At 34.4% G+C, this 13,322-nt stretch overlaps 1 protein-coding gene across 1 annotated transcript in view; it reads right to left on the bottom strand.

Moving 5' to 3' along the window:
• Positions 1 to 13,322, bottom strand: part of NETO1 (neuropilin and tolloid like 1) — a 209,494-nt gene that overhangs the window by 175,785 nt on the left and 20,387 nt on the right. The window contains exon 4 of the mRNA XM_036742188.1: positions 9,991 to 10,239. Coding sequence (XP_036598083.1) covers positions 9,991 to 10,239 — 249 coding nt within the window. The remainder of the gene's footprint in view (positions 1 to 9,990; positions 10,240 to 13,322) is intronic.

The following is a 13,322-nucleotide window of genomic DNA, read 5'->3' as shown; positions in this document are numbered from 1 at the left end:
ACAAACACACAAATATATAGTTGTCCACTTTAAAAATCTTTCCTATATACATATACATCTATATATGTATGAATACACATATATTTACACACACATATGTATGTGTGTGAGAAGTGAATATACAAATTCTAATTGGAATGAATCAAGAAACTTTATTTTAATTTGAAAGCTTAACATGCCATAAAGCTTCCTTCCCTAAATCCTAGAATTCTATGACATGAGGAACAAAGAAACTTGCCCCTGAAAACTCCCTTCTAAAAATTAACCTTGCCTTCTATTTTTTTGGATAAATATTGCATTAACCTGAATAGAATGTAAGCTCCTTGAGATAAGGAGCTAGTTTTGGTTTTGTTGATGTATCCCTAGTGTTGAATTAGGCAGCTTGCACAGAGATGGAAATTAATAAATGCTTGTTGAATGAACAGTAAGACTACAACTGCCAATAAGCCCACAGATTTGCTTCTTGCTCTCCCTCTGGGTCAGTGAAGAGTTTAAAAAGTAGAGAACTTGAAGAGGATAATTTCTTGAGGCCTTCTCCTTAAGGTATAATGTAAATGCTGATGTCATATACATATATATATATATATATATACATATATATATATATACATATATATATACATATATATATATATATACATATATATATATTCAGAAGCTTCTGAGAAATATTGTTTTTTGAAAGGTCTACAAATATCATTTAAAAGTTATTAAAGCATTCTTAGTACATTTATACACCTTAAACTACTATTGCAGGGAGCTACATTCTGAAAGCAACCTATTAACATCTTTTTTTTACATAGTAAACAAAGCAACACTATTAATTCATTCTAATCATCTGAGCACTATGTACTCTGTGCAGATGAAATTTAGATATTGATAAAACAATTGTCCTATTTTATCTAAACAACAGATTCTTGGTATCTAGCTAGGCATGCTTACACTGGCTCATTAACAGGAAAAAATAAAACATGTCATTGATAAGAGGAAGTACAAAGATTGGCCTAGGAAACTGAAATAATAGTGCACTCATAACAGTATATATTAGTTAATAAACATGTTTTGTTTGCTAAGCTGAGGCCTTTAAAGAGGCTCAACTTAATTTACATTCTATTGCTCTGTATCTTTTCTGTGCACAAGCTTCACTTGAAGTCAGTGTGGAGGTGTGTAGAGTGGGGTTGAGAATGTAGTCAGTTCTTTAAAACAGCCTGAGCTCTTCAGATGACAGGAGCTATTTGAGTACAAAGTTATCATAATCATTTCAACATATTTAATGACACCACTCACTTCATTGTCAATGCCTATCTGGATCATCCAAAATAAGAGTTTGAAGGCTGGTTCATTTTTATTTTTCTGGTCCCCTCTTCAAAAAAAGAAAAGAAAAGAAAGGAAATGCAAAGAAAAAATAATCTCCATTCACAAGGAAATATATGGAGAACTCCATAAATAGTTAAATCCAGAATACAATTCTATCCTGGGATAGAGAATCTGAGTACAAGGCATTAACAGGAAAGATTAACACTTAACACTTGAAGTCCTCCTGACTTCAACTTTCTTGTCACTATGCCATGCTGCTTCTCAAAAGGTGATATTTATTTAGTTCATTGTATCACAGGTTCATAGACGGCTGAGCCAAATAACTTCAGAAGAAATTTTGTTTGGTGTCTTAACTTTAGGCAAATAAAGCATGATCTAGGCCCATTTCATTGGTGAATTTATGTAGTAAATGTCCAGTTTGGAATCATATTATGTTTGAGTTGCTAGTGATCAACTAATCTGAAATTTACTCCCCGAAAGAATCTCTTCTTTGACACACTTAAAAATGATTATCCATTTTTTGCTTGAAGATTTCCAGAGAGTAGGAAACCCACTATCTCTTGAAGAGAGTCATTTTTTATGTCCTTTTTATGACAACTCTAATTACTAGGGAAAATTTTCCCTACCTTAAGCCTAAATTACCTCTTTAAAATTTCCAACTATTGCCTCTGTGACAAAAGCCCAATTCCTCTTCCTCATGAAATGTTTTCAATTATTTGAAGGCAGCAATGATATCCTCTACTCTCTCCTAAGCATTTTTGGTCCAAACTAAAATATTCCCATTGACTTCAACTGATTCTTATATAGCATGAACTCAAGACCCTTTACCATTCTGATTATCATTCTCTGAACCTTCATCAGTTTATAAACATCCTCCATGAGATATGTTCAAGGTCATATCACTATTAAGTAATAAAAGGGAAACTGAATGCAATTCTTCTTAATTACAGTTTATTTATCTTTCTACTTCTGTCAGTGCAATATTCAAATTCAGTATGTTTGGTGTATCCAGAGGCATGAAAGGGATATCACTAAGGCAATGTAAAATTTGAAAAGGATCTATGCCCATTGATGACAGAAGAGTGAGGGATAACTCCTAGCCAAACTGAACACTGCACTGGTACACATAGAATGTAAAGTCCTAACAGTTTCTTCCAGGTCTTTGTTATATCCTCCATAGAATATCAATAGAAGAATTTGGATAAGAATCATAAAGGATGAGAAGGTAGGGATGGGTAAAAATCTGAAAATGTATGAGAAGGGCATACTCACATTGATGAGATCACAGTACATAAAACCCTCTTAAACAATTTATATCTCTAGGACAAATATACATACCCATTTATGTATGTGTGTGTACAAATACATGTGTGTGTGCAAATTCTATATTTGTATATATATATATAATTATATGTTAAGTATATGTAGAATTTCTCTCTCTCTCTACACACACACACTCACACACACACATATTCATTCCAATTATTGCTTATTTCAATATTTTTTAGTCCATTCTTTGATTTCCTTCTGACTGCAATCTGCCAACTCTATTTCCTACTGTACCCAGTGAGACTAGCGTTGTTCACTGAGTCATTTCAAACATGTCTTACTCTTTTTGACCCCATTTGGAGTTTTCTTGGCCATTTCCCTCTCCAGCTCATTTTACGGATGCAGAATTGAGGCAAACAGGGTTAAGTGACTTGCCCAGGGTCATGCAGCTAGTAAGTGACGGAGGTCAGATTTGAATTAGAGAAGATGAGTCTTCCTGACCCCAGGCCTAGCACTCTATCCACTGTACCACCTAGTTGCTCAGTGAGACTGCTAAATTGAATAACTTTTAGTACTAATTTTCTTTCACCAATCTGTAGCTTTTAACACTACTGAACATCCTCTCCTTCTCAATATCCTCTCCTCCTTTGGCTACTGTAATCCTGCCCTCTCCCCTTTCTCCTATTACTTTTCTGATCTAATCTCTTTTGCTGACTCACTATCCATTTCCAATCCTGTTAGCATAGTTATCCCATAGAGTGCAGTACTTGGTCTTCTTCTATATACTTTCTCTCTGTGTGATCTCATCTTATGTCATGGAACCAATTGTTTCATTTAAGCAGATTAACTATATGTAGCCTAACCTCCCTCTTGAACTTCAGTCCTAAATTGTTATCTGTCTTCTCTATGTGTCATGCTCTATGTCCCATAGGCTTTTCAAATTCAACATGTCAAAAACAATTTGATTCTCCTAAATCTAATTTCTCTTTAAAGTATCCTCCTAATTTCTGAGTTTCATAATCTTCATAATATCACTGATATTTATTTCCTTTTCTCCATTCGCATGGCCATCTCTCTAGTTCACAACTTCATTACCTCTTGCCTCAATTATTTCAATAGCCTCCCCATTAGTCTTCTTGCTTTCTGTCTCTCTCCACCTCACATTCCTTCAATTTATCCTTCACATTGCTTCCAAAACAGGATTCCAAAAATATTGGGCTTAAAATCCCACTCATCTATTCAAGAAATTTGGTGGCTCCCTAACATTTCTAAGATAAAATATAAACTAGTTTGGCATTTAAAGCACTTCACAGTCTCTCTACAAGCTCTTATCCAAGCTTTATTTCATATCATTGGGTATTCTATATCCATGTCAAACTAGACCATTAGTTGCTTCCTGAATTAGATTCTCCAGCCACTGACTCCATGTCCTGGAATATACTTACTTCTCATCTCTGCTACTTGGAATCCTAATCTTAAGGTTCATCTCCTTCATAAAGCCCTCCCTATCTCTCCTCATCAAGTGGTCAATACTCTCTCCCTCTTTAAGTGATTTTATCTTTCTTATATGTCTTCATTGTGTGCCACCTCTTCTATACCCTCCCACTCTCCGTAAAATGCAAGCTCCTCAAGGTCAAGGACTGTTTTATTTTATTCTGTATTTTTTTCATATTCCCAGTACCTGAATGGGTGCTTTGTACATAGTAGGCACTTAATAAATGTTTAAAGAATTAAGTTGAAATTGAATAGCTTGTATCACCAAGAGATTGGAACAGTCAGCAATTATAAAGTTTCTATATGTGTTTTTTAATCTAATTTTCTCTTCCTTAGGAAAAATGACTTAATTTCTTCCACAATAATATTGATCTACAAATAATCATAACATGTTTCTATGTTCCTTCAGGATTTTTGTATTCTTTTGGACTTCATGAATTCTATAAGTATTTGCTTATGAATAATTACACACAAAGGCAGAATTTTATAGTGGATAGCACTGGACTAGGAGTCAAGAAGACTTTCTATCAATCAATAAGTAAGCACTTATTGAGTGCCTACATGGTGGAGTGGATAAAGTGCTGGGCTCAAAGCCAAGAAGACCTGGAATAATGTCTAACCTCTGACACTTACTGTTGTGTGACCCTGGGCAAATCATTTAACCTCTCAGTGCTCCAGAGAATTTTCTAAGACTATCAGTTGCAGAGAAAGTCTCACACTGCCTTGGCAAAAAGAGTTTCCTCCTCTGGGAATTAGTGTTTAGTAATGAAATCATAGTATTCCTCTGTGAAATCTAGGTGCTATCCCTAAGCATCCAGACCATTTAATTTTCTCCAAATATTTCAAAACCTGTCTCATTTGTAGCATCAAAACCTCCTAGCAAACCTGCGTGGCTTTTTAAATGGGGAAATTAAAACATTTCCTGTCTGTGCTGGATAGCTGGGTGGTGACATTGGAAGCATGTCATTCCCCTGTAAGAATTTTCCCATGTTCAAAGAGAACAGGACCCAAATAAGGGGCAGAGTCACAGAATCAAAAGATTGTTAGATGGCACATTGTGTAGAACCCTTGGCCTGGAGTCAGGAAGCCCTCATTTCAAATCTGGCTTCAGACACTTACTAGCTGTGTGACCATGGGCAAGTCACTTAACCTCTGTTGACTTCAGTTTCCTCATCTATAAAATAGGGATCATAATAACACCTACCTTCCAGGGTTGTTTTGAGTATCAAATGAGACAAAAAATGCACAGTACTTAGCACACTGCCTGACATATAGTAGCATTATGTAAAAGTTGTTGCTGTTATTATTATTATCATACCTGAAAAGGAACATTGAGCTCATCTAGCTCAATCCCTCCTTTTATGGTTAGAGAAACCAAGATCAAGAAAACTTTTACAATTTCCCCAGCTTGTTTGTAACACAGCTAGATCCAGAATCAAGCTCTCCTGATGCCCAGGTCACAGCTCTTTCATGATACACTTCTCTGCTTCCATTGTGAGTGCACGTCATTATCTCATCATTATATCCTATTTGATCCTTCAGATGTGGGTGTATGTGTATGTATATATATGTACATGTATATGTATATACATATTATATATGTGTGACACACACACATACACTTTAACTGTTTTGTGAATGTTGGTACAGCACAATAATACTGAAACATTTTGAAAATAAAATTTTCCTGCTTTAGATATTTTTTAATGTCCTCTTCTCTCAATATCATCTTTTATCATAAAATGTTCTATATGTAGGTACCATTTAGTTTTAAAATATAAATATCATTATTTAACAGAAATATATTTGTTTATATACATATATGTGTGCATATATGTATTATATAGATGATATACAAAAATGATAGAAAGATATAACATGAAAAAGAATCATCCAAATTTTAAGATTACAGATAGTAGGAATCTATAAAACATTAGATGAAACTAATTCCTAATACTATGGGCACTTCCTGAAACAGTCAAAAGCAGCCTATCAATAGGTAACCTAGATATTGACTTAGTCATAAGAATTTAAGGATAAACTTGAAGTTTGACCAAAGATTTACTTGGCACTTTTTAGGGAAACTTGGACAGAGTGTCTCTAGCACTGTCTATGATTAATAATTAAATAATTTAATGCATATTATTTTATTATTCTTCCACACTGAGACTGTTAAAGAAAAGACCATAAAATAAATTAAACAGGTACTCCTAAAGTGATAAACTAGAATTAGGCTAAATAAAATTAAGAGTCAGAAGGAGTCAGTGTTTTTTTTCAAAGACTCTATATGTGATATGTAGACTAAACACAGTGGCAGGGTAACTACATGCCAAAGAAGAGAGAGCTAAGGAGGATAGTTAACTATAAATGTTGAGAGACAGAAAGCTGGGATTGGGGAGTCCTTGCAGAGAAAAGAACATAACCAACCTCTGAAAGGTAAAAAGATCCTATACTCTGTCCCCATTAAGTTCCTTATAAAAATTCAAACTACTCTGAGATCAGTTAATTGGCATTGAACTTTTATATTTGAAAATTAAGAGCAAGGGAAGGATAGGTTGGTTAAAAATAGGTTACTTCAAAAAAGATATGCCCAAATGGAGAAACTTTCATTTGGTTAAATGGAACCACAATGATGCCAGGAATATATATGCATTTATCTTACAGTTAAATTATTCCCCTATAATAGAAAAACCTCCTACTGTACATCACAAATTTCTCTCATAGATAATATTAGTAAAGATTTATTAGGATGCTAAAAACACAGGCAGTCAAGCAATAACTTCTCCAGAGACTTGCAGTAGCCTTTGGGACTCAATCATATTCATGCCCTTCACATCTCTCTATCACTCTCAGCAGCAGCAGCAGCAGTAACAGAAGCAGCCACAGCGGCAGCAGCAGAAGTAGTAGCAGCAACATTTATAATGTGCTTTAAGTTTTGCAAAGTGCCTTTACAAAAAATTATTTCATTTTGTATCCATGAATACCTTGGAGGTAGATGTCATTTCTATCTTCATTTTTCAGAAGAGGAAATTAAGGAAGAATAAGGATAAGAGGCTTGCACAGGATTATATGGTATCTGAGGCTATATTTGAACTCATTTTCCTGACTCCAAGTCTAGTAATAGTACTCTATGTTCTGTGCCACCTACCTCCTATATTTGTGTATGTGTGTGTATACATATATATATGTGTGTGTGTATACATATATATGTATATATTCCACTCCCCCAACACAGACACTTTGCACACTTACATAAACACACACAGAGATGCGAACACTCAACAAAGTATATATTTAGTAACATATCCTCTTGCATCAAAAAAATAAAAGTCTGAATCACATGCTTGACTTACTGATAGAGTCCATTTTTATACAAATTACCAAACTAGTCTATCTACCAAAGTATTTTCTAGCCTTGAGTATATATACTCCTTTCTTGGCCCAAAGACAGTATACTTTTCCAGCTTCAAAGTCACCTGGTTCGGGGGGCCTTGCTATGAATATACCAATTCACACCTAATCCCAGAGAGTTGAAAAAGTCTATCTCTATTCCCTACTAAGACAGTGCATGAGGTCTTTCTGCTGCCAACTTCTTTTTAGAGCATAGCTTCCTCCCTATGAATACTATGGTAGATTAACAGAAGAGTTATAGAAAGGAATAATTTAGGGAGAAAACTGTATGACTTGGTTATATGAATGATAATGATTGTAGAACTAGTAATGTGGGGACACATTGGTGAGGCTATATGTGTGTATTTGTGTGTGCATGTGTGTGTGCGTGTGTGTAATAAATACATATTCACTAAGATGTTTCATATATACATACATAAACAAATTACTTTCTGAATATAATTATGTTTACATACAAACATGCATGCATGCATGCATACATGCACACACATACATACACACATTATGGTTTGTTAAGCAACTAGATGACATAGTTGACAGTGGAACACTGGACCTGGAGTCAGGAAAATGAGTTCAAATCCAGTCTCAGACACTGACTGGCTGTGGGAGCTTATGAAAATTACTTGACCTCTGTCTCAGTTTCTTTATCTATAAAATGAGGATAAAAATAGCACCTACCTCCTACGGTTGTTGTGAAGATGAAATGAGATAATATTTATAAAAAACTTGGCACAGTGCCTGATAAGCACTATATAAATATTGCCTATTATTTATTATTAGGTAACTATTAAAATCCAACTAATTGGCTATTAAATTATGTCTATATGTATCTCAGACTGACTAGTGGACTCAACCTCAACTTCCTGCAGTCTCTTGTCTACAATACCCAATGCTACCTTATGTAGGAGAGGGACAGTGAGGTATGAAATAGTTTAAATAAAGGGATCACAAATGGCTAAAAGAAATAACCTGGTCACTGAAAGACTTTATTTGTCAGAAAAATTCAGTAGTCTCCACTCTAAACTTGAAAGTCAAGACTGCATATCTAAATCAGTAATTCTTTGGTCACCAAACTTGGGACAAGAAAGTATTTTTAAAAGACCCCACCAAAGTAAAGAGGATGTGAGACAACACTTTAGTACTCTGAGGTTTACTTGCAATGAACTGTTAGTAAAAAAGGCATATTCTGTTTTATATACCTAATATTAGAAATCTGGCAGATAAACCAATATAGAGTTTTGTGACTTTTTTCTCATAGTTAAAAATCAATCCATACCAGTTTATATGTTGGGAAAATACTTTTTGAAAGAGAAAAACAATATATCTGGGGAAAAATTACAACTGCAAATTTCATTTTCATGCCAAATTTCCATGCCATGATAAAATAAGCATAATATGTCTTCTAAGATTAAAACAATTCCCTATAAACTTCAAGGAATCTGAGGTAAGAAAGGACTTATGCTATAAGGTCAATAACTGTCACAAAATCCATATCTAAGTTGCTCTAACACAAACTCTAAATTGATTGAAGCAACTAATATACCATCCTTGAGCTAAGTGATTAATCATGTTTGGAACATGGAATAATGCCCTTATCAACTTTTCCAATTTTAAATCCTGCTGTTATACCCAATATAACCTAAGTGAATCTTGAAATACACACTGATAAATTATGCAAATGATGATCCACATATTCCTTTGTATAATATGGGTTATTGTTCATATATCAAATCATACAATATAACTCTATCAAATCCCAAATCACTGCAGTCTAGTACTTCTGCAATAATATATACACATATACATATACATTCATATACACATATATGTATGTATATATATTTCAAATTAAATCTTTCAAGTAAGGCAATCAAACATAGTTAATATGTTTACTAACATATTAAACATGTTTACAAGTATGTTCAAAATATGTTTACAAACATACTGAATATGTTGGCTAAATAACAAATTGACATAGGCCACATAATTGCATAATTAATGATCATGCCTGCCAGATCTTTCAGAAAAATATTCAATGTCACTGTCTTTTTCAAGGCCCTTAGGAATTTGCCTTTTTGGAAAAGGAGACTAATTCTCTCTACTTAGCTCCATACAAGATTAAAAAGTGGGATTGATATAATTTTCGGAACAAATATGCTTTTTATCAAAGTTTTTTTTTCCCAGATCATTCTGATGGATACATTTTACAATGCTACAAACAGCATTCAACTTCTCAGTGCTTCTGTACATAATTAGTTTTCCTTGGTCATATAATTTTCTTCAAAGTATGGGTTTTGGAATAATGAAAGTCAATTGAATTAATTGCTTTCCTGATATATAATACAAGAAAGTTATTTTTTTTTTACTTTGTCATACTTTATGAAGTAAACATGAAAAACTTGCATTTAAAATTAAACAGCAATATTTTCCACAAAAATTACATCAGTGACATCCATGAATAAACATTTGTGGGGAGAAAAAAGGAGAATATCTACTTACCAGTTGTGAAATTGTATCTAGCTGAAAATCCCATAGATTCTAGCTCTCCATCAGCAAAAAATTTAATCCACAAAAACCTGCCACTGGATTTTATTACAGGTGGATTTTGCTGTCCACAGAAACGTCCAATGATTGGAGAAAAGCCAAAAGGTCCATCTCGCACTTCAATATGATCAAATTTACACTCCCAAGAGGGTTCGATAGAGTACTTTTCATCAAAGTAAAGTTCAATACATTGTCTGGGGGCAGCTGAAAAAGATGAAGTGAGAAACCATGATTTACTAATCTTGTTTAATTTTAATTTTCTGATGCATCTCTGATTTTCCCTGCAGATCTGATATTCAAATCATGACTGTGCTCAACACACTCAAAAATGAAAAGCAAGCTGATGTATTCAGGTAGACAACATTCTAAAGAGGAGTGGTTTTCTTGGGAGGATTCCGCATTTCCAAAAGGAAATTTTAAGTGCTCCTTGGGGGGGAAAGAATTGATAATGGTAAACAAATCTAGTGGGTTATTTTCCCTTTTGCTTATGAAAAGGGAGCAGTTAAGCATCATCTTGGGATTAGAAGTAAAAAAAAGCTTCCCTGCGCTACTTTCCCATATTTCTTGAAATAGCCTTTCTCTTGGATGTCTCAGAGAATTGTTCAGTTCTTGTTTCCTAGCTGGCCTCTCTAGAAACATAAAGAGCTTTCCTAGAGAAACCCATTAATAAGACTATATGTTTACACTTTACTCTGATGCTCCCTTCTGTCCAGTCAGACTGTTATATACAACTCTTTCATGTCTGTATGTTAGGAGTAACAGTGATGGAAGAGTAATGGTATTGAGACCAATATTGATTTTCTGCTCAATTGTTTCTGAAATCCATACTGATCTAAATATTGTATAGATTAAAATATTGCAAATCTCTTATGGATTGAAGCTCAGTGTAAATAAGGAGGTTTCAGTACTGCCCATGAGAAGACATATCTCTATCTTAGGTATCCTGTTGCTTCATTGGGCAATTAATATAAAAATTTGTATTCCCTTGTGTGAACCAGAGAATGATATCCTCTACTACCTGGCTGCTGATCACAGGGGTCATCAAAAAAGAAATATGGCAACAACAGAAGGTTCAAAGAATTTACAGATATTATAAGTTCCTACTTATGTTGGAAATGACAAACCCAGCAATGTAGGGGGAAAACAATTTAGGAGTAACTTCAAAAAGTAGATTTTGGAGAAGCTAGAGGTTAATGGGTTTGCAACCTTCCCTGATCAATTCCCATCTAGAATATTGTGTATAGTTCTGGGCATGACATTGTAGTCAGAGTACTTAGGTCTGGAGGGCATACAGAGTAGGGCAATCAGAATGGTGAAAGAAGAAAAGGACCTCAGATCACACCATATAAAGGTGAATTGAAGGAACAGGGAATGTTTTGTCTCAAGAAGACAGTGGGATTATGATAGCTGTCCTTAATAATTTGAAGGGTTGTCATGAGAAGGGGGTTTGAAATTTATTTTTCTTGGCACCTGAGGGCAGAACTGGTAAAAAAGTTAGAGATGCAATGGTGAAGATTTTAAAGAAAAAATTATTAATGATTAGGGATATTCCAAAATGTAACTTACCATAAATTGTAATAGGCTCACCCTGCATGGGAGTTTTTCAAACCACTATTGGATGGTCATTGTTGGGTTTGTTGTAGAGGGGATCTTTGTTAAGTCTGAATGTTTTGGTAGGTTTGGAAAAAGGTTGAACTAAATGACCTGTGAAGTTCTTTACAACTCTGATTTATGATTCTCAGAAAGGTCAGAAATTTGCTTTCCCCATTTTCCTTATTATACATAAATCTAATGATAAGCTGAACTCCAGGGGTGCATCTATGGTTTACCATATATAAATCAAAACCCAATTTTTATAGTAGGGTTACTTCCTCCGGACCTAAGTATTTTCAAATGTTTTGTGACTAAGAAAGGAGTTTGCCCAAGGAGTTTTTTTTTAAAAATCTCCATAATTTTACCCTTTTTTAAACTTTATAAGAGAAATACAGATATTAGTAATCATTTGAGATTTCAATAAGTCTTCATTGGGCAATTGTATGAATTTCTGTGTAGTGTAAATGTTAATATGAACCATTTTAGACAAGAACTAACTGTTGTTTAGACCAACTCTTCATGACCCCATTTGGGTTTTCTTGGCAGAGATGCTGAAGTGGTTTGCCATTTCCTTCTCCAGTTCATTTAACAGATGAGGAAACTGAGGCAAGTAAGGTTAAGTGACTTGCACAGGGTCAGACAACTAGTAATTGTCTGGGAACTAATTTGAACTCAGGTCTTCTGACTCCAGGTACAACACTCTATACACTGCACCACCTACCTGCCCTTTAGATAACAGCAATAGACTATTTCAACATGCTAGTTGAAATAAAATATTAGTTCTTATAGTTGTGCCATTCCCATTAGTTGAATTTTTAAAGACATAGTCAAACTAGATATTTTTCCTGCTGAGATTATTTATTTCTACTAAATATCTGAAAAAGAAAATCAATCATGGTATAGCTTTTTAGGGATGCTCGCTGGTAGCATTTCAGAATACTTCAACTTCTCTTCCATATGCTCTTTTATGGTCTGAATCTTTATCCATTTAGTTATATTTTTTTTCTGTTTTCAAGAGAAAAGTCCTTTTTCTCCACAGTCAGAACTAACTTTCCACCAGCCCTCTTTGGAACAAATGCCCTAGCTCCATCAATTATTTACTGTCTTTTTCATCCCCAATATCTCCCTCTCCTCAGGTCCCTTCCCTCTATCTAAAATCATGCTTTCTTACAAAAAATATAACAATCAACCAACTCAAAACATGCATGCATACACACACACACACACACACACACACACACACACACACACACCACAAAACCTTTTTTTAGACCTTGTAATGCTCCAGCCTTTTTCTCTTTACTATAAGAATTCATTCAAAAATTTTATACTGACTGTTTTTACTTTCCTACCACTAAATACATTTTGTGTCCTTTGTGTTATCTACTACTTCCTAAAATTTCTCTACTAAGCATTGCCAAATTCCATTGTGGTTATTTTTTTAGAAATCATCTTTGACCTTCAATTAGCATGTGACACTGTCAGCCACCAATTCCCCTTTTTGAAATTCTCTCATCCCTGGCCAGTCCTGACTCTGAAATTTTGTGTTTCTCCTTTTACCTCTCTGATGACCCCTGTTTTCATTGCTTCTTGACTTGTTCCATTCTACTTGATTCATCACCTGACTGTGGGCAGTCCTTAAAGCTAGAATTTTAGTACTTTTCACTTACCTCACTTCATGATTTTTTGGTCTA

Source organism: Trichosurus vulpecula, chromosome 1 (assembly GCF_011100635.1).
Source record: "Trichosurus vulpecula isolate mTriVul1 chromosome 1, mTriVul1.pri, whole genome shotgun sequence".
In the NCBI taxonomy this organism is placed as follows: domain Eukaryota; kingdom Metazoa; phylum Chordata; class Mammalia; order Diprotodontia; family Phalangeridae; genus Trichosurus; species Trichosurus vulpecula.
This window is presented reverse-complemented; position numbering and strand designations above follow the sequence as displayed.